This window comes from Oncorhynchus mykiss, chromosome 7 (assembly GCF_013265735.2).
Source record: "Oncorhynchus mykiss isolate Arlee chromosome 7, USDA_OmykA_1.1, whole genome shotgun sequence".
In the NCBI taxonomy this organism is placed as follows: Eukaryota; Metazoa; Chordata; class Actinopteri; order Salmoniformes; family Salmonidae; genus Oncorhynchus; species Oncorhynchus mykiss.
In genome coordinates, this window is record NC_048571.1 from 69,934,033 (window position 1) to 69,956,446 (window position 22,414).

Below are 22,414 nucleotides of genomic sequence, written 5' to 3' on the forward strand. Positions count from 1 at the left end.
TCCGTTTTGTCACCAAAGCCCCATATACTACCCAGCATTGCGACCTGTACGCTCTCGTTGGCTGACCCTCTCTTCATACTCGTCGCCAAACCCACTGGCTCCATGTCATTTACAAGACCCTGCAAGGTAAATTCCCCCCTTATCTCAGTTCGCTGGTCACCATAGCATCACCCACCTGTAGCACGCGCTCCAGCGGGTATGTCTCTCGGGTCACCCCCAAAACCAATTCTTTCTTTGGCCGCCTCTCCTTCCAGTTCTCTGCTGCCAATGATTGGAACGAACTACAAAAATCTCTGAAACTGGAAACACTTATCTCCCTCTCTAGCTTTAAGCACCAACTGTCAGAGCAGCTCACAGATTACTGCACCTGTACATAGCCCACCTATAATTTAGCCCAAACAACTACCTCTTTCCCTACTGTATTTATTTTTGTATTTATTTTTATTTTGCTCCTTTGCACCCCATTATTTTTATTTCTACTTTGCACATTCTTCCACTACTTTGCCACCATGGCCTTTTTTGCCTTTACCTCCCTTATCTCACCTCATTTGCTCACATCGTATATAGACTTGTTTATACTGTATTATTGACTGTATGTTTGTTTTACTCCATGTGTAACTCTGTGTCGTTGTATCTGTCGAACTGCTTTGCTTTATCTTGGCCAGGTCGCAATTGTAAATGAGAACTTGTTCTCAACTTGCCTACCTGGTTAAATAAAGGTGGAATAATAAATAAAACAAAAATACTGGAGCGGAAGCTGGTTCAACAGCAATGCACCTATACTCGTTGAAGCCAGTTACAACAATGTTGACTGTTTACACTTCAAACACATTAAGCAATGTTGAGCAATGTGGATGTTTTTTTACTGTTGCTATCCCTCGTTGCTGTAGCCTTTACTATTTAATAAAGTGTAGTAGTAATCCACAATGGACCAGGAGCAGAATACTCTGTGCCCCAAGCCAAATTGGAGTTGATAACAATGCCAAGACACAACTTGAGACAAAGGAAAGCAGTATTAAAGGGCCATTCTACCACTTTTGAACCTCATTGACATGCTCTCCAACACCATACCTGTGTCTACATATGTGAAAACCGCACATACAGTATCTATGTTTTGTCAAATCTACCTGATGACATCATCGAAAGTGACAGTTCTTTTTTCTTCTTTCAACCCTACTCTGTGATGTCACAGACAAGCATTTTCACAGATAATTGAAATGCTCTGTTTTCACATATTTAGACACTGGTTTGGTGCTGGAGATCATTAATATGAGAATGAAAAGTGGCAGAATTGCCCTTTAAGCCACGGAATGCCATGACTTGCCAGTGAGTGGCCAAGGCCTCATCACACCTACAACTTGGTTATTCATCAAAACCCAGCCCTTTCCCGCCACCGCCAGCTATTGGGCTCGTAATTCTGGGTGTGAAAATAATACAAAATATTCCTGACACACCCCCTGACCTAAGCACTACCAGCAGAGCTTAGATGTACCATTGCATTAGGTTTGTTAAATTAGAGCCACAAAAGTGATCCACTGGTATCTTTCACATACAAACGTGCTGTTCGTTTAGCATAGGGGTCAATCTATGCGTACTGTATTTTTTGTAATCTTTTAATTTATTCGTTATTTTACCAGGTAAGTTGACTGAGAACACGTTCTCATTTGCAGCAACGGCCTGGGGAATAGTTACAGGGGAGAGGAGGGGGATGAATGAGCCAATTGTAAACTAGGGATTATTAGGTATGTGTGTGAGCGGAGCAGGTTATGTCTATGTGTGCATGTGCGACGTGAGTGTGTTTAGGTATGCATGCTAGTATGTTCATGACTGTACATGACTGGGTGTGTAAGGGTTTGCATTTGTTTGTATCAGTGGAGGCTGGTGGGTGGAGACAAAGGAGGCTTATTGTAATTAATGGACTGGTGTAATAATGGTTTGATACCATTCCAGTCCAGCCATTACGATAAGCCTGTTCTTCAGTATATCTACAGTATGCCCTCCAGCCTCCTCTGGTTTGTGTTCATGTGACTGAGCCAGGTTGTGTTTCTATTGAATCTAGTGTACAGTAGAAGTAGCCTGGTTGATCAGATGAAATATTGAATAGAGTTCATTATATATCTGGTGAGGAGAATATCTGGGGTGTCAGACCCACAAAGGGAGGCAGGGTACCACACTGCACCGCTCTACCTATAAAACAACGGATGTTTACCACTGGTTAGATTACACTGTGCATCAGAAATAAGAGTTGTGCACACACACACGCACGCAGGCACACACACAGTCATCGGTTGTAAAATCAATAGCAGGGAAGGACACACAGATCACAGAAACACATCCACACCACACTAGACCACACCAGACCAGACCACTCCACAGCACACCACACTAGACCACTCCACAGCACACCACACCAGACCACTCCACAGCACACCACACTAGACCACATCAGACCAGACTACTCTACACTAGACCACACTAGACCACACTAGACCACACCATACTAGACCACACTAGATTACGCCATACTAGACCACACTAGATCACACCATACTAGACCACACTAGACCACACCACAATAGGCCACACTAGACCACACCACACTAGACCACACTAGACCACACCACACTAGACCACACCACACTAGACCACACCATTTTATTTATTTATTTTATTTTTTATGTCACCTTTATTTAACCAGGTAGGCCAGTTGAGAACAAGTTCTCATTTACAACTGTGACCTGGACAAGATAAAGCATAGCAATTCGACACATACAACAACACAGAGTTACACATGGAATAAACAAAACATAGTCAATAATAGAGTAGAACAAAAGAAACAAAAAGTCTATAAGTAGTGAGTGCAAATGAGGTAAGATAAGGGAGGTAAGGCAATAAATAGGCCATGGTGGCGAAGTAATTACAATATAGCAATTAAACACTGGAATGGGAGATGTGCAGAAGATGAATGTGCAAGTAGAGATACTGGGGTGCAAAGGAGCAAGATAAATAAATAAATACTGTATGGGGATGAGGTAGGTAGATAGATGGTCTGTTTACAGATGGGCTATGTATAGGTGCAGTGATCTGTGAGCTGCTCTGACAGCTGGTGCTTAAAGCTAGTGAGGGAGATATGAGTCTCCAGCTTCAGAGATTTTTGCAGTTCGTTCCAGTCATTGGCAGCAGAGAACTGGAAGGAAAGACGACCAAGTGCTACAAGTGGGTGCTGCTATGGTGACCAGTGAGCTGAGATAAGGCGGGGCTTTAGCTAGCAGAGACTTGTAGACCATACTAGACCACACTAGACCACACCACACTAGCCCACACCACACCAGACCACACTAGACCACACCACACCACACTAGACCACACCACACAAGACCACACCACACTAGACCACACTAGACCACACCACACTAGACCACACTAGACCACACCACACTAGACAACACTAGACCACACCACACTAGACCACACTAGACCACACTATATAGACTATCCTACTGAGTTCGATGGAAAGTGGAGCGAGAACTCATATTGCTGCGCACAATTGGCACAGCGTCATCCGGGTTAGGGTTCGGCCGGGGTAGGCTGTCATTGTAAATAAGAATTTGTTCTTAACTGACTTAACTGACTTGCCTAGTTAAATAAAGGTTAAATAAAAAAATCACTATATCATGCTGACCACTCGCCACACTCTGCTGCTGTTGGATATTGAAACATTTCAGGTGGCTGAGGTGCTGTGTGGCTGCTGGGTTGCCGCGACGTCAGTAATCAACATGATTGATAAGTTATCGATCAGCTGCTCTCACCATGTCTGACAGCTTGACAGCATGGGTCCACCAATATTCACCTCTCTTTCTTTTTCTCTTTTTCTTCCTCTCCTCGTCTCCAGCCAAAATGATCTGAGTGGACCAGCTGGACAGCCAGTGAGCCAGATCCAGCTGGAGGAGACTGGAACCATTCACACATACATAACGTGAGTACAACATTAATCTGACTTTGATACAACCTTACCGTAACCTAACCTGGAACAGTAAAGACACACATAACGTAAGTGCAAGATTAATCTCACTTTGATACAACCTAACCCCAACCTAACCTCGACCAATAAACACATACCTGACATGAGTACAACCCAGTTATAACCATAATAGTATAATCTTAAACCAACATAACCCTAAACAGACTGATTCACAAATAGCTGACGTGACTTCAATCCAACCTCAACCTTAATACAACCTAATCGTGACCATATAACAACACAACCTTAAAACCTACACATACCGTGTACAGTTACTACATTGAGTAAAATTTTAACCTAATTTAAATCTCTACACCAGGGTTCCCAACAGGCGACCCATGGGCCAAATTTGGCCGATGTGTGATTTTATTTGCCCCCCCCCCCCCCCCCCCAAGTTTTCTGAGCAAAAATAAATACATATTTTATTTTTATTTTTGGGTGACTGTAAAAACACCAGCAAATGATCTCCAAGTGATTTTAATTTGGAGATAACTCCCACGCACTATAGAGAGATTTGAGTGATCGTATACAAATGTAGGCAAGGTTTGAAATTATTATGTTTTAGTCAAATAATATATTTGTTTGAGCTTCAATTTGCAGTCTACAAATTATTTGTAATTACGTTCTGGCCCCCTGGCCATCTGCTCAAGAAAAAAATTGGCCTGCGGCTGAATCTAGTTGATGATCCCTGCTGTAGAGACTTACCTGCAGGGAGTATACATCAAACTTGAACCCTAATGCCCATGTAACCTTTACTTGTGGTCTGCATCACCAGCAATGCAGAAATGTTGCAGAAAACTTGTGAAAAATCTCTGCAGTTCCCTTCAAAGTGTTGCTGTATTGAGATAATAAATGAAACATCCCATTCACTCAGCTTTGTAGCCAACCTAACACTAACTCCTGACACCAGGAAAAAAAAAGTTGAGACAAACATGATGGTGTCACGCACACAGACAAATGGGCTATGATATGTGACATGGAGAGACAGTTTGTGTGAGAGGGGACAGAGATGGAATAGAGTAGCAGGTTTCACAGATTCACTTTGTTCACCCCTGTCACTATGGGGGGAATGCACTGTGCTATTGTTACAGGAAAGCATTTGAGCTGATGGGAATCAGCAATCTGATAATTATGCAGAGTCCTGGGGTCTGCTAACTCACAAAGTGTGTTCATGAGAGGGTTACCTGGGTTTAGACCCCGAGGACTATGACAATGATACCCCACCCATAATGTAATATAACGTATAACAATAATACCAGTAATTCCACATCCCTGACAGCTAGATAAATGCCCCCAGTGGTGTTAAGACAATACTCCCACCCCCTTCATGGTGTGTTCCCCACCACGATCAATACTGTATCAAGCTGATGATGCATTGACATTAATAATATATGATGTTACCTGTGAAGAGGCTGTGTTTTACTGTAAGTTATTCAAAGCGTCAATATAAAACACAGGGACTAACTCTTACAATGGGGATATTTAATAATTACCTTCAGTTTACTAGGGGAGTTGATGGAGAACAAGCCTCGCAAAGCCACCTGATCCTGCAAGCTTACATTAAATGCTTCATGGATAGCTTTTAATGTAAGCTGGCGGGATCAGGCAGATTTGAAGAACACTCTTTTATAGCAAAAAGCTGAGGAAGTGTTGCAGTGGAAGGAAAAGGGTTCAATTATTAAACTGGAAGATCTAGGGATGATTACTTAGTCAGGACATCACCTGGTTAACACCTCTACTGTCATCATAACTGTCATGGGGATCTACAGGTAAATGCCAAAATAAAGGAAATACTTGAGGAAATGAGGGATACAAAGTATATTGAAAGCAGGTGCTTACACACAGGTATGGCTCCTGATTTAATTATGCAATCCCATCATGCTTAGGGTAATTTAAAAAAAAAATGGCCATCTACCATGGCTAGAAGAGATGTCAGAAAGAGGGGTCTCAAAGGAGCATGGGTTTAAAAGAATGTGTGTGTGTGTGTGTGTGTGGGGGGGGGGGGGGGGGGGTGTCTCAGTCACCAGATATCAACCCGTTTGAACACATATGGGAGATTTTGGAGTGTCTCCTGAGACAGCGTTTTCCTCCACCATCAAGTTATAGGATTTATTGTGGAACAATGGTGTCGCATCCCTTCAATAGAGTTCCAGACTCTTGTGGAATCTATGCCAAGGTGCATTAAATCTGTTCTGACTCGTGGTGGCCCAGCACCCTATTAGGAAGACACTTTATTGTGGGGTTTCCTTTATTTTGGAAGTTACCTATACAATGACCATTGAGAGTCAGGACCTCGTTATGCACCACAACACATCTCATCATAAGTGGACTCTTATGTTAGTGTGGACTGACCGTATTCTGGTGAAACAACTGGAGAAAGATTTATATGGGATTTCTTGTCATATTTGTGGCTTTTTCTGTGCATCAGAGCAGTTTGTTTGTGTCTGTATCATGTGTGTGTGGGTGTATTTATGAAAGAAAGATAGAAATAAAGAAAGAAAGAAAGAGAGAAAGAAAGAGAGAGAGAGACATGATCAGATGAGCTCCTGCATTTTTCAGCATGTTCTTAAAAAAATATAGATTTAGAGTTAGATAAACTTAGATTTTTTTTGTCAGGAACATATAAAGGATGCTACCCTCTACAACATAACCTTCACTCCAACTCAATACTCAAAACCTACAAGGCAATAAGGCAAGAAGGTAAGGCAATAAATAGGCCATAGTAGCGAAGTAATTACCATTTAGAAAACTAACACTGGAGTGATAGATGTGCAGATGATGATGTGCAAGTAGAAATAATGGTGTGCAAAAAAGTCAATAAAATTAATATGGGGATGAGGTAGGTAGTTGGATGGACTATTTACAGATGGGCTGTGTACAGCCGCTGCGATCGCTGATGTTTAAAGTTAGTGAGGGAGATATAAGTCTCCAACTTCAGCGATTTTTGCAATTCGTTCCAGTCATTGGCAGCAGAGAACTGGAAGAAAAAGCGTCCAAAGAGGTGTTGGCTTTGGGGATGACCCGTGAGATATACCTGCTGGAGCGTGTGGGTGTTGTTATGGTGACCAGTGAGCTGAGATAAGGCAGAGCTTTACCTAGCAAAGACTCATAGATGACCTGGAGTCAGTGGGTCTGGCGACTAATATGTAGCGAGGGCCAGCCGATGAGAGCATACAGGTCGCAGTGGTGGGTGGTATAAGGGGATTTGGTGACAAAACGGATGACACTGCATCCAGTTTGCTGAGTAGAGTGTTGGAGGCAATTTTGTAAATGACATCGTCGAGGATCGGTAGGATAGTCAGTTTTACGAGGGTATGTTTTGCAGCGTGAGTGAAGGAGGCTTTGTTGCGAAATAGGAAGCCGATACTAGATTTAATTTTGGACATGCTTAATATATATATATATATATATATATATATATATATATATATATATATATATATATATATATATATATATATTGTTACCTTTATTTAACTAGGCAAGTCAGTTAAGAACAAATTCTTATTTTCAATGACGGCCTGGGAACGGTGGGTTAACTGTCTTGTTCAGGGGCAGAACGACAGATTTTTACCTTGTCAGCTCGGGATTCAATCTTACAACCTTTTGGTTACTACCACTAGGCTACCTGCCGCCCCAAATATGAGTCTGGAAGGTGTCTAGCCAGACACCTAGGTATTTGTAGTTGTCCACATATTCTAAGTCAGAACTGTCCAGAGTAGTGATGCTAGTCGGGCGGGCAGGTGTGGGCAGCGATCGGTTGAAGAGCATGCATTTAGTTTTACTAGCGTTTAAGAGCAGTTGGAGGCCACGGAACGAGTGTTGTATGGCATTGAAGCTCATCTGGAGGTTTGTTAACACAGTGTCCAAAGAAGGGCCACATGTATACAGAATGGTGTCATCTGTGTAGAGGTGGATCAGGGAATCACCCGCAGCAAGAGCGACACCGTTGATATATACAGAGAAGAGAGTCGTCCCGAGAATTGAACCCTATGGTACCCCCATAGAGACTGCCAGAGGTCCGGACAACAGGCCCTCCGATTTGACACACTGAACTCTATCTGAGAAGTAGTTGGTGAACCAGGCGAGGCAGTCATTTGAAAATCAAGGCTATTGAGTCTGCCGATAAGAATATGATGATTGACAGAATCGAAAGCCTTGGCCAGGTCGATGAAGACGGCTGCAGATTAATGTCTTTTATTGATGGCGGTTTAGATATCGTTTAGGACCTTGAGCATGGCTGAGGTGCACCCATGACCAGGTCTGAAACCAGATTGCATAGCGGAGAAGGTATGGTGGGATTCGAAATGGTCGGTGATCTGTTTGTTGACTTGGCTTTCGAAGACCTTAGAAAGGCAGGGTAGGATAGATATAGGTCTGTAGCAGTTTTGATCAAGACTGTACCCCCTTTGAAGAGGGGGATGACCGCAGCTGCTTTCCAATCTTTGGGAATCTCAGACAGAGAGAAAGAGAGGTTGAACAGGCTAGTAATAGGGGTTGCAACAATTTCGGCAGATAATTTTAGAAAGAAAGGGTCCAGATTGTCTAGCCCGGCTGATTTGTAGGGGTCCAGATTTTGCAGCTCTTTCAGAACATCAGCTGACTGGATTTGGGAGAAGGAGAAATTGGAAGGATTGGGCGAGTTGCTGTGGGGGGTGCAGTGCTGTTGACCGGGGTAGGGGTGGCCAGGTGGAAAGCATGGCCAGCCGTAGAAAAATGCTTATTGAAATTCTCAATTATAGTGGATTTATCGGTGGTGACAGTGTTTCCTATCCTCAGTGCAGTGGGCAGCTGGGAGGAGGTGTTCTTATTCTCCATGGACTTTACACTGTCCCAGAACATTTTTGAGTTTGTGTTGCAGGAAGCAAATTTCTGCTTGAAAAAGCTAGCCTTGGCTTTTCTAACTGCCTGTGTACATTGGTTTCTAGCTTCCCTGAAAAGTTGCATATCAAGGAGCTGTTCGATGCTAATGCAGAACGCCATAGGATGTTTTTGTGTTGGTTAAGGGCAGTCAGGTCTGGAGAGAATGGTGTCCAAATGCTCTGAAAACAAAGGAAACCTGAAAACACCATCCAACCTGGAACTGAGTGAGTGATGTTTAATCTGAAGCTATATTTTATTTCCAAAAGCCAAGAAGAAACATACATTGAATTACTTTGTAAGGACTGAAAGCTAAATTAAGGCTGCCAAGTTTGATACAACTTCAATTAGCACTGACGTGTCAAGTCAGAGGTGTCAAAGCCCTTTAGCCCAACAATGGCAGGAGAGTGGAAAAGTCAACTCCAACCAAATGGAGAGGCCTTAGAAGCTGCCTCCCACGGTTGAGAGGTAATTAAAATACAGTACCCTGTGTATGTAAAGAATGATAAGGCAAGAAAAGATCACAAAATGAAGCTCCTTATGGAAAATCAAGAGACACTTTTTGCTGACTGTTATAAAAATGGGAACATCAGCAACCTCATCTTCCACACAGACCATCCCCTGGCATGGCACAGTGCTATATTAGCACACTACCCCTCTGTTAAGATAGGGGGTGTTAACGAGGGGTGGAAACTCAGGATACTAGACAACGAGGACTCTGAGTCAGCTAATATAAATCTCTATAAGTCTGGAACAGTATTAGTACAGAGCAACCCCAAACAGTTTCAGCTGGACTTTCACCTCATCAAAGAAATAGCCCAGCAGGAGAGGCTCTCCCTTGAGAAAGATACCCCCACCCCGAGCAAGTCAGATCAGACCTCTTCATTATATAACCCCATAGATGAGCAACCCCAAGCGGAAAGTCAACCTCCCAGCACAAAGTACTACCCCCCCATTGAAATGAAGGACACATTTACCCAGCTGGAGGTAAGGCAGGTGGAGCTGGAACAGCAGGTGATTACACTTCAGTCAGCACAGACCCAGACAACAGTCCAGCACAACAACACCCCCTTAACCAGACCCTGAGAGCTGGAGGTGGAGAGGCATATCTGCACTGGACTGGGGTGAGACAACATCAACAATATAAAAAGCAAGAGCATGAGAAGAACAGAGCACGAGAGGAGAGGATCAGACTGCTGGAGGAGAGGTTGAGGGGGGTGGCGTGTGACAGAGAACAACCAACTAGAGAGGCGGCCACCCCTGCAGAGAAGCCAGCAGAACAGCCCACCTCAGCTCCCAACAAAAGTCTTGACACCACAGCAGAACAGTCCACACCAGACTCTGACCATAGCGTCAACACCACAGAAGAACAGATCCCACCCCCTCTGAGCAAACCCCCTGTCCGCCACCCTGATAGCCCCCTGGATTTGGATAATTAGTGGGTATCGGCCTAATTCTGCTCTGCATGCATTATTTGGTGTTCTACGTTGTTCTACGTCTACACTGAGGATATTTTTGCAGAATTCTGCATGCAGAGTCTCAATTTGGTGTTTGTCCCATTTTGAGAATTGTGGGTTGGTGACCGGACCCCAGACCTCACAACCGTAACGGGCAATGGGTTCTGTAACCGATTCAAGTTTTTTTAGCCAGATCCTAATTGATATGTCAAATTTGATCTTCCTTTTGATGGCATAGAAGGCCCTCCTTGCCTTGTCTCTCAGATCGTTCACAGCTTTGTGGAAGTTACCTGTGGCGCTGATGTTTAGGCCGAGGTATGTTTCGTTTTTTGTGTGCCTAGGGCAACGGTGTCTAGATGGAAATTGTATTTCCTCTCTCTCTCTCTCTCTCTCTCTCTCTCTCTCTCTCTCTCTCTCTCTCGTCGGAGTGCATGCTGGGAGTGAGTCGTCAAGCAGAGTGTTTGCGAGAGCGAATGGAATTTATTTTCACTCTATTGGGTTTTGGTATGTACATATATATATATTGATTAGTTTAGTTGTTTTAAGGGTATATTGTTTAACTATCACTAAGCACGTATAGGGGTGGTGGGATCTTTGAGGTTGGTTTTTCGCGAGGGCACAACCAGCGGGTGGGGCTGGTTGCAATGGCCACTCGCGGAAATGTAGAGTTTGAAAAACTTAGTCGGAGGCATGGAGTAAAAATTCCTGCTGCGGCTGGGTGTTCAGTGGAAGAATGTAGCTTGGCTGTGGGTGCTATCATTGGGTATGATAGCATCAAATCAGCCTCAAGGATGAATAGCGCTGTAGTGATATTCTTAGATTCAATTGAAAAGGTGAATAAGATAGTTGAGAGGGGTGTTGTGTTGCGGGAGACACAGACACCGGTATTTCCGCTTATGAATCCTGCGAAGAAAGTTATGCTTTCTAACGTGCCACCATTTGTTAGAGATGAAGTGTTAGAGCGAGAGTTATCTCGCCATGGTCAAATCGTATCTACAATAAAGAAGGTTCTTTTTGGATGCAAATCTCCGTTGTTGAAACATGTCGTGTCTCATAGGAGACAAGTGCATATGATTTTAAAAAAGGAAGGAGATGAACTGAATTTAGCGTTTAGTTTTAAGATTGATGGATTTGATTATGTCTTCTATGCATCTACTGAATCAATGAAATGTTTTGGATGTGGAAGAGAGGGGCATTTGGTGCGTAATTGTCCCGAGAATGAACGCGCTGAGCCTGGTAGTAGCTTTAGTGCGGGTGCAACTGACGTACCACAGCGAAGGGATGAAAATACTACAGGTGTAGGGGAAGAGAGAAGGTGGGCAGATGTGGTTGGAAAAGTAGGAGAGGAAGGCATTGTGGATACGGGGGCAATTTTGGTAGATCAGAACAAAGAGGGAGGGGAAACAGTAGGTGAGATTGCGACTGCCGTCGCTGAGGTGGTGCTGGAAAATGAAATTGAAGGTCAAGAGGAGATTGAAATAACGGAAAAGGAAGCGGATGTTTTCAAAATACCGAGGAGTAAAAGGAAGAATTTAAGGGGTAGTGAAGGGTCTAATTCTAAGAGAAAGGTAGAGATGGATAAATCAGGTGAAGATGAACAGGTTGTAGAGATGGGGTTTTCTTCTGGGGAGGATAGCGAGAGTGAGTCATCCGACGCGTCACAACAATTTAGTGAGATAGATGGGGTGGAAGGGAGGTATGGGATCGAGAAGATACGTCAATTTCTGAAGTTGACAAAAGGGAAGAAATATATGCAGGATTACAATGTAACTGATTTTTTCCCTGAACGTGAATTGTTTATTGAATCAGCAAAGTTTCTGATGTCAAAAATTACAGGGGGAGGTTTGAAAAGCCCTGAAATTGCTAGACTCAAGAAAGTGGTCACGAGAGTAATAAGTGATGTAAATTCTAAAGAAAATGAAAGAGTTCAGTTGCAGTTTTAACTCTGTAAAGAGATGTGGTGGCTGTATCTTCCTCTGTTTTTTTTTCTTATCCATGAGCAGTTTTAAGATCTCTTCTTTAAACGTAAATGGGGCAAGAGATGTTAAAAAAAGAGCCATGGTGTATGAGTTAATGAGGGGAAAGGGAAGTGACATAATTTTTCTGCAAGAAACGCATAGTAATTTGGAAAATGAAGTTATGTGGCAACAGGAGTGGGGGGGGACAGTGGTGTGTAGTCATAAAAACTCAAAAAGTGGGGGTGTGGTTATCTTGTTCTCAAAAGGGTTTTTGCCTTTGTCATACGAGGTTGAAGAGGTAGTTGAGGGGAGGTTATTAAAAGTTAGAGCAAGGTATGAAAATATCAATATGTGTCTGATAAATGTATATGCCCCAGTGGTGACAGTTGAGAGGGTATGTTTTTTAGAGACATTATCAAATACCATTGAGAAATGTAACAAAGAAGATTATTTGTTTATTGCTGGGGATTTTAACTGCACAGTTAGCGATTTAGATAGAAATCACCAAGAACCTCATATAGCCTCAAGGACATTTTTAAAACGCCTTATTGTAACAAATGAACTGTGTGATATTTGGCGGAGTCAACATGAAGGAACAAGGCAGTACACCTGGGCGCATGTGAGAGAGAACATCATCTCTATGGCCAGGTTAGATAGGTTTTATGTTTTTGAGCATCAATCTCAGGTCTGTAAATCAAGTGTGATAACTCCAGTGGGATTTTCTGATCATTGTTTAATAACAGAGGTGGTGTTCATTAACGATGTAAAACCTAAAAGCGCATATTGGCATTTTAATATAACTTTATTGAGTGATGCTCACTTCAGGAAATGTTTCAGTATTTTTTGGGAGAGGTGGAGGTCTCAAAAGGCCAGTTTTGTATCCCTTCAACAATGGTGGGATATAGGGAAAATCCAGATTCAACAATTTTGTAATCAATACACGAGGAATGTCACCAAGGATATCACCAGATCAATGAAAGCCCTAGAGATTGAAATAGTGGAACTCATGACGTTGGTTGAGACCACAGGAGATCGAGGCCATACTCAGGCCCTCAAGAGGAGAAAAGCTGCATTGGCAGATCTGCTGGGTATCAGAGCACAGGGGGCACTGGTGAGAAGTAAATTTCAGGGCATATCTGAAATGGATGCCTCATCCAAATTTTTCTTTGGTTTAGAGAAAAAGAATGGACAAAGAAAAATTATTCATTGTCTCAAATCAGCTGTTGGACAAGAGTTCACTAGCCCTAGTGAAATTAGAAAGAGGGCAGTAGAGTTCTATGCTGAGCTCTACAAGTGTGAGTACAAAGAGGACAAAACAGTGACACATCAGTTCTTTGATGGGCTCCCAAAGGTGCCTGCAGAAGCTCAGGTTGAGCTTGAGCAACCATTGTCTTTGCAGGATTTATACACTGCATTAAAAGGCATGGAAAATGGAAGGGCACCAGGCATTGATGGGCTTCCCGTTGACTTTTTTAAGTCTTTTTGGGCTATGTTGGGAGAGGATTGGTTAGAAGTAGCTAATGATAGTTTAACCGGAGGGTTACTACCAATAAGCTGCAGAAGGGCTGTCCTCACCCTACTGCCCAAAAAGGGTGACCCGAGGGAGGTGAAGAACTGGAGGCCGGTGGCTTTATTGTGTACTGATTATAAGATATTGTCAAAGGCTTTGTCCAACAGGCTGAGGGAGGTGATGGGGCAAATCATACATACGGATCAGTCCTACTGTGTTCCTGGCAGGCAGATAGGGGATAACATTTCTCTGATTTGTGATTTTTTGGACGTCTCTAGGGCTATTGGGTTGGATGCTGGTCTAATTTCAATTGATCAGGAAAAGGCATTTGACCGAGTTGAACATCAATATTTATGGAACACGTTTGAGGCGTTTGGGTTCAGCTCTGGTTTTATTGCCATGATAAAGGTGATATATGGTGACATTGAAAGTGTATTGAAAGTTAACGGTGGTTTGAGTGCTCCTTTTAAAGTGTGTAGAGGTATTAGGCAGGGATGTTCTATATCTGGGATGTTATATGCTATTGCTATAGAGCCACTACTAAATAGCATTAGAAGTCGCATTGCAGGGGTGTGCCTTTCAGAGGATATTCCTCCTATTCGTCTTTCAGCCTATGCTGATGATGTAGTTGTGCTAGTGAAAAATCAAGCGGAGGTGGATAGCTTGAGTCTAATGGTTGATCGTTTTAGGGGAATATCCTCTGCAAAGGTAAATTGGGAAAAGAGTTGTGCTTTACAGATTGGAGAATGGTCTGGAGGGATCATGGCTTTGCCAGGGGGGCTAGAATGGTGTAAGGGAGGTTTTAAGTATCTTGGAGTGTATCTAGGAGATGAGGGGACTATGGAAAAAAATTGGAGTGGGGTGGTTGAAATGGTGGAAGGGAGGATGAGGAGATGGCGTTGGTTACTATCTCGTATGTCATATAGAGGGCGCACTATTATAGTTAACAATGTGATTGCCTCTGCACTGTGGCATCGGTTGTCAGTTTTAGAACCACCATCTGGCCTTCTGGCTAAGATACAGGCAATTATTGTGGATTTCTTTTGGGATAAATATCACTGGGTTCCACAAAGTGTTTTGTATTTGTCAAAAGAGGAGGGGGGACAAGGTCTTGTACATCTTGCTAGTAGGGCTGCTGCTTTCCGGTTTCAGTTTATTCAAAGGCTGCTTTATGGACCGGAAAATGTGGTGTGGAGAGGGGTGGCAGGTCTTATATTACAGAGGGTTGGAGGATTAGGTTTAAAGAAGGCCTTATTTCTGGTTGATAGTAGCCAGATTTCTAGGGAGGGAGTACCTCCGTTTTATAGAGGCCTTCTCAGAGTGTGGAGCATAATGAAGGTGTCCAGAAGAACTTCAGCGGAGTCAGTGCATTGGCTGTTGGAGGAACCTCTGGTGTATGGGGCAAGACTGGACTGTACAACTGCAGCTGTTCCACATTTCTCCAAGATTCTGGTGAAGGGGAAAATCATCACCTTAAGACAGTTAATGGCCATGGCTGGGCCCGCCTTAATGGATGGAAGAAGGGTGGCAGAACATTTGGGGATGAGGTCGGAAAGGATTGTCGGACAAATGCTGGGGAGCTGTAGGAAGGCTCTGTCAGCGGAAGAATGGGATATGCTTAGTAGCCACAAGAAGAAGGTGCAAGATGAAGACGTCTCATTTCCAAAACTAGGGATTACACCAAATATCCCAGAGTCAGAAAGAAAGGCGTTATTGCTGGATTTGAGAGGGTTGGAGGAGGTGGGTTTGGATGAGGTGAATGGGAAGGAATTGTATAGGGGGTGTGTCAAGGTGTTGAATAAAGATAAATTGAAAAATAGAAAAGATACTCCATGGAGGGTAAAATTGGGCATTGATGACAAGGTAAAGCCAGCATGGAGAGCACTGTACAAACCACTGTTACAAAAGGGTACTGGTGATATGCAATGGAGGGTTTTACATGGCATCATTGCAGTTAATGCTTTTGTATCTGTTATTAACTCAGATGTTAGAGATGGATGTCCTTTTTGTAATATAAGAGAAACCATTTTTCACTGTTTTATGGAGTGTGAGAGGATAAAACCGCTATTGGAAATGTTGGAATCTTTGTTTAAAGCTGTAGGGGAGTTTTTCAATAACACTGTTTTTATTTTGGGGTTTCAATATAGTAAACAACAGAAAAGAAAATGTCAAATGTTAAATTTTATTTTGGGACAAGCTAAGATGTCAATTTTTCTGAGTAGGAAACATAAGATAGAAACGGGATATGGGCAGGATGTAAGATGTGTTTTTAAAGGTTTAGTGAAAGCAAGAATAAAAGTAGATTTTGAGTTCTTTTCAGCTGTAAAAGATCTCCTATTATTTGAGGTGTTACGGTGAGTGAATGAGGACCCAAAAGCGAACTAACTTAAACAGAGCTTCTTTAATAACCAAACATAGGTAGGCTCAGATAGACCGGCAGATTCGGACAGGACAGGACAAGGTTACAGCAAACATGACGATAGTCTGGCTCAGGCATGAAACACAACAAACAAGAATCCGACAAGGACAGGAACAGAAACAGAGAGAGATATAGGGACCTAATCAGAGGGAAAAAGGGAACAGGTGGGAAACGGGGTGAATGGGTAGTCAGAGGAGACAAGGAACAGCTGGTGGAAAGCGGGGGAGAAAAGGTAACCTAACAACGACCAGCAGAGGGAGACAGGGTGAAGGGAAAGGACAGAGACAAGACACAACATGACAGTACATGACATGAGGAGAAGTGGGCTTACGAAGGAGCGCTTTGTTTTGTAGAGGAGGGGAAATTATTTTTTGCTGCTGAAATAAGTTGAATGTATATGTTATGTATTTATTTTTGTTTAGGAATTACATTTGTTATTTCATTTCTGAAAAGGCAGTGTGTCATTATTTATGTTAACACTTGAGTAAAAAATAAAGGTTTTATAAAAACTCAAACTCTCTCTCTCTCTCTCTCTCTCTCTCTCTCTCTCTCTCTCTCTCTCTCTCTCTTCCCTCTCCCCATTACTCTAAAAGCATGATTATCAAGGGTCATTTTTGACACTACAACATCAAGCAGGTGTTCTCAGAGATAGTGACATAAAGATAGTAGACAATATACTGTCTTTGCATGTGTTATTTTTGTTGGTTGTGTGAGTCATTAACTTTATCTCTTTGTCTCTCTGTGTCTCTGTAGGAGCTGTGATTTGGAGATGAATGGGAAGGCGGGGGGTAGAGGACCTGTGAGTTCACCCAACGACATCAACTCCAACAGCTCCACCATGGTATCAGACCTATCCTCCCCTGAATCCCAGACCCAGTCCCAGCCCTTCACACCCCGGGTCAGTGTGCGCACGCACACACACACACACACACACACACACACACCTCACTACACCTTTACACTTCACCACATCATACACCAAGTCAAGGTTTTCTGACAGATTCAATGATACAGAGAGCTCCATTCGGTTCTCTCATCTTCCCTCTCTCCTTCCCTACTTTCCTCTCTTCAATCTCTCCTTCCCTCCTGCCCTCTCCAGGCATCTCGTACTCCAAGGAAAGCTGCTACATTTGGGAAACGTTCTAACTCCATGCGGAGGAACCCTAAAGCGGAGGTGACCAAACAGGGCTGGCTATACAAACAGGTAAATCAGCTCTATACACTACACTGTAAGTAACATGAGGCAGTGTCCCCTCAAATACTCCATAATACCCCATGAATACCCCATAAATACCCCATAACTAGGACCAGATATAGCTCTTCTTCCAATATACCTAGTCTCTTCCATTTGTTTTGATACAGTATGTCTCAGACAGTGTTGCTTTCTCTCTCATGTTGTTTTGGTCTCATATCTGTCTTCCTTTTCTTCACATAGGGCAGTATTTCTCACACTGTTTTGGTCCGGTATTAGTGTTACCCCTGACATTGTCTAAACTGTTGTGTCTTCTCTCTGGACTTCAATCCATCTCACTGTGTGTGTAATCCCCCCTGTTTCTCCCTGTAGGCCAGTTAAGCCCATCTCACGGTGTGTTATTTTCTCTCTCTCTCTCTCTCTCTCTCTCTATCTTACCCTTACTCTCACTCTCACTGTTTCTCACTGTCTCCCCATAGGCCAGCAGTGGAGTGAAACAGTGGAACAAGAGATGGTTCGTCCTCACTGACCGATGCCTCTTTTACTACAAAGGTAGACTGATAGCAAGGTCTTCTTTCTTTTAGTTCTCTTTTCTTTGTTTCATAGCCCATCGTCACCCTTCACTGGAGGACAACTTTATCATTGTGCTTTATTCTATTGCATTTTATTGTATAATTTAGTCAGAAATATTTGAACTAATATAATATTTATTGTTGTATTTTACTGTAAGTATACATTTTCTATCTAACCTTTATTTGAACCAGGAAGTCCCACTGAGACATGGGTAGTGTGTCAACTGCCAACCTATTCCCTATAGAGAACCCTAAACAGAGCCTTTGTGGCTATAGAATGTATTTTCAAAGGAAGACCTGGCTAAGACGAGTCACTACACCTGCTACTTCAGTCTCTCTCTCTACTCTGTCTATGTAAGAGTCCTACACTGTGGATTTGTTTGATTGTATCTGGATTGCAAACTGGAAAGCTTTTATCCATTCTTGGTTTGGTTCTACTTTTGTGGGCTGGTGTCACATTTAAAACTCTTCTCTTGTTTGTGTTTTTTACCATAGCTACCTGATGTCATGTCAGTGTGTTAGTTCTGTTGGCTGAGTAGAGGGCTGTGTGTTTGGCGCATATCACCACTGTGGCAGGACTGTTGACTTGTTCGAGGTGCTTTAATACCACACAGAAACACTTGTCAAATTCTCCTAACAATCTCTACTCTCCTCCATGCCAAGTCTCTGAGTGTTTGCGGTCCTCATCCGTTATCCTCTGAGCCACAGTCAGGAGAATAAACAATCTGTTATTTGAATATGGCACACGGCTTGACGTGTCTTCAATGTTGATGTACGAGCTATGAGTGTGTGGGTTTATGTGTGGCTCTGTGGAAGTGTGTAGAGATATGTTTCACTGCATATTATAGTCTTTAAGGATGGACATTCAACACTGACAGACACAGACATGTAAACACACACCCGCACAAACACCCACATACACACACACATACAAACACACACACTCTCCTTATACAGCTCAGTCTCTCCCTCTCAGTGGTGAAGGTGACATTGATAGCACACTAGGTGAAGCAATTGTGGGATAGTGGAGTCTGTTGCGCTTGCAGGCAGGCGGGCCGGCAGACAGTCTGTTGCGCAGGCAGGCAGGCCGGCAGACAGTCTTTTGCGCAGGCAGGCAGGCGGCAGACAGTCTGTTGCACAGGCAGGCAGGCCGGCAGACAGTCTGTTGCGCAGGCAGGCAGGCAGGCCGGCAGACATTCTGTTGCGCAGGCAGGCAGGCCTGCGTGACTTGCAAGATCAAGAAGATGAAAGGAGATGATAATGATGAAAATAACGTCATTTTGCCTCTTGTCTTCAGCACACATCAGTATTTTATGCCCTGAGTGAGACAAAGCAGGAGCCATACCTACAGTAACTTGTTTACCACCATACCTATTCTTATCAGCACAGAATCCACAGTGTCTGTCACGTTCTGACCCTAGTTCTTGTGTTATTTGTTTGTTTTAGTTGGTCAGGACGTGAGTTGTGTGGGCATTCTATGTTTTGTGTTTCTAGGTTGGTTTTTTGTGTTCGGCCCTTACAGTGTCAATGTAATTGTTTTTTAAAAGCTTGTGTGAGGCCCCGCATACAGATTTAGAGAGAGAAAATGAGAGAGCAGAAAAAGAGGGAGGGAGAGAGGGAGATGAGGGGAGGGGGAGGAGAGAGAGAGAGAGAGACCGAGAGAGAGACCGAGAGAGAGACCGAGACAGAGAGAGAGAGAGACAGAGAGAGAGAGAGAGATAGCAGAAAAAGAGGGAAGGGAGGAGAGAGAGAGGAGATAACAGGAAGGGAGGGGAGGAGAGAGAGAGGAGATAACAGGAAGAAAGGGGAGGAGATTAGGAGAAATCTGGTCTGATTTTCCTCTTAGCAACCCCTCAAGCCCATTTTGTCCTTAAATGTTTTTAAGACCTACACCACTAAGCCTCATCACAAGTGAGAACACCTGGGGCAGCTACTTTGGATAATATTTTATGTTTTGCCGTTTCTCTTGTTCCTCCATCCCTGTTCAGTTTTCCCTAGGGGGCTGTAGTAGTAGAATATAATTCATCATGAGATGTGGTGACATTTCCCTCCCCAGGGACAAAGATGGTCTGTACTCAAACAGCTGGAGTAAAGGTGCTGTCTAAAATATATACATATTGAAGGATGACTGAGGATTTAGTTTAGTACGTCTTGGTGCCTCTTTCACCTCTATCTCAGGACATAGTATATTCTGTAATTTATTTATTTAATCTTTATTTAAGCAGTGAGTCATGTGAGCTATGTCGAGACCCTCCCTGCTCACACAGTCATAGAGGGTTGAACTTTGACCCCTTGCATGTGCGTGTTAGAACTTCATGAGGGTGTGGAATTTGTGTACTGTATGTGTGTGTTTGGAGCACTGCAGCATTTCGCTGTGTTACCGTAAACATTCCCTACAACATAACCTAGCAACATGCCATAGCAACATGACCCCGGGATTGCATGTGAGAGCCATGTTTAGTGTGTGTGGTGTGTTGGTGTGTAACCGGGAGAAAGCATGCTTGTGTGCATGTTTTGGTGTGTGTGTGTTTCTATCATTTGCTTTGTACAGTACATGTTGTACAATGGGCAGCCTTCTTCTTATGCTTCTTTAACAGTTCAGTGGACTTATTGCCCCTATCAATCAGATGATGATATTCTGGTGCCATGATGTTGTGCAGGCTGTGTGTGTGTGTGTGTGTGTGTGTGTGTGTGTGTGTGTGTGTGTGTGTGTCTGTCTGTCTGTCTGTCTGTCTGTCTGTCTGTCTGTCTGTCTGTCTGTCTGTCTGTCTGTCTGTCTGTCTGTCTGTCTGTCTGTCTGTCTGTCTGTCTGTCTGTCTGTCTGTCTGTCTGTCTGTCTGTCTGTCTGTCTGTCTGTCTGTCTGTCTGTCTGTCTGTCTGTCTGTCTGTCTGTCTGTCTGTCTGTCTGTCTGTCTGTCTGTCTGTCTGTCTGTCTGTCTGTCTGTCTGTCTGTCTGTCTGTCTGTCTTGTCTGTCTGTCTGTCTGTCTGTCTGTCTGTCTGTCTGTCTGTCTGTCTGTCTGTCTGTCTGTCTGTCTGTCTGTCTGTCTGTCTGTCTGTCTGTCTGTCTGTCTGTCTGTCTGTCTGTCTGTCTGTCTGTCTGTCTGTCTGTCTGTCTGTCTGTCTGTCTGTCTCTTTCTTTCTTTAGTTACTGTAGGGCTGGTTCATATCTCTGTCAGAGTCATAATCTATCCATTACTGCTGTTACGGTTCCATCAAAAGCAACCTGCCCATTACAACCAAGGACAAGATCTTAACAGCTACTGTAAATGAATCCGTGTGTGTGAACGCGTGAGTATGTGACACGATTCTTCCCAGTTGACTTAGTCCAAACACACCTTTTCCTAGTCCTGAGAGAGTGTGATCTCCAGGTTAAAAGTTGAACAAGATGAGTGAATGTGTTAGTGGATCTACCTGTATCCTGTGAACTACAGGATGCAACTAGGACATTGTTTTAATACTAGAGGGTGATACCACGCCAGCGGGAGAGGAAAATATTTTTGGTATTTCAATTGTTCTGGCAATTCTCACGGAGCAACTTAATTGGGAGGAAGGAGGTTTGATTATTTTTATTTTTTACATTGTATCACAAACCTTGTTTTTAAAAATCATGATGAAAGCGGCCATTTTAGGCCCTTTTTAGACCTTGACATGCCTCCTGTAAGACCCTATGATCTGTGAACCACACATGATACACAACATCTTGGTCTCGTTATACTCCTTATAGTGTGCACTAACAGTATGTCTAGATTCTGAAGAAAAAAAAGTCACATTCATGAATTCAACATAAAACAAATTGATGTTAGTATCTAAAAACGACTATTTTTGATTTTGTTTGTTTAAAAATGCATTGTTGGGAACAATATACAAGTACATCAAATTTCAGAGTCTCTCTGCTAATTCTGAATGTATGATACATTTTATGAGCGCCACCAACACAGTGAACGGGAAAATAGATTCAAAAGGAACTCTGCTGGGGATTTGCTGAATGTGCAATCCCAAAGGAGGGCTGTGATTGGTAAATGAACTATAATTGGTCATATCATTAAAAGTTCCAGAGAGCCCACTCTGGAAATGTGACGTTTGAAGAGTATATTTAAAAAAAATAAGCTACATCAAAAAGGGTAGTTTTAAGATATTAATATGACTAGTTTTAATGTTGAATAAATTCATGTTGTATTTCAGAATGTAGTTAACCTGGAACTGGCCCTGTTGTCGCTCCCTATCCCGTACACACAGATGCAAATCTGACCTGAATAAGGAACGCAAAGAAGATAAATTAAATGATAAGAATAGTCAGGAAAAAATCCCTGCTTGCGTCTTTCATATGGAATTGTTCCAGTTATTCTGTGATTTAATAGCTCAATGTGGAGTCACTGTCATTTTTCCACATTCACATTCAGCAACTGGACCCTGAGCCACACTCA

At 43.0% G+C, this 22,414-nt stretch overlaps 1 protein-coding gene across 7 annotated transcripts in view; it reads left to right on the top strand.

Annotated features, from left to right (window-relative positions):
- LOC110529011 (pleckstrin homology domain-containing family A member 6) overlaps positions 1–22,414 on the top strand; it is a 221,910-nt gene that overhangs the window by 121,134 nt on the left and 78,362 nt on the right. For all 7 annotated transcript variants that reach the window (XR_005052654.1, XR_005052653.1, XM_036983963.1 and 4 more), the window contains 4 exons: positions 3,893–3,976; positions 16,979–17,123; positions 17,325–17,429; positions 17,897–17,969. Coding sequence is in view for 5 of the 7 variants with exons in the window: in XM_036983961.1 (XP_036839856.1) it covers positions 3,893–3,976; positions 16,979–17,123; positions 17,325–17,429; positions 17,897–17,969 (407 nt within the window). In the remaining 2 variants the exon portion in view is untranslated. The remainder of the gene's footprint in view (positions 1–3,892; positions 3,977–16,978; positions 17,124–17,324; positions 17,430–17,896; positions 17,970–22,414) is intronic.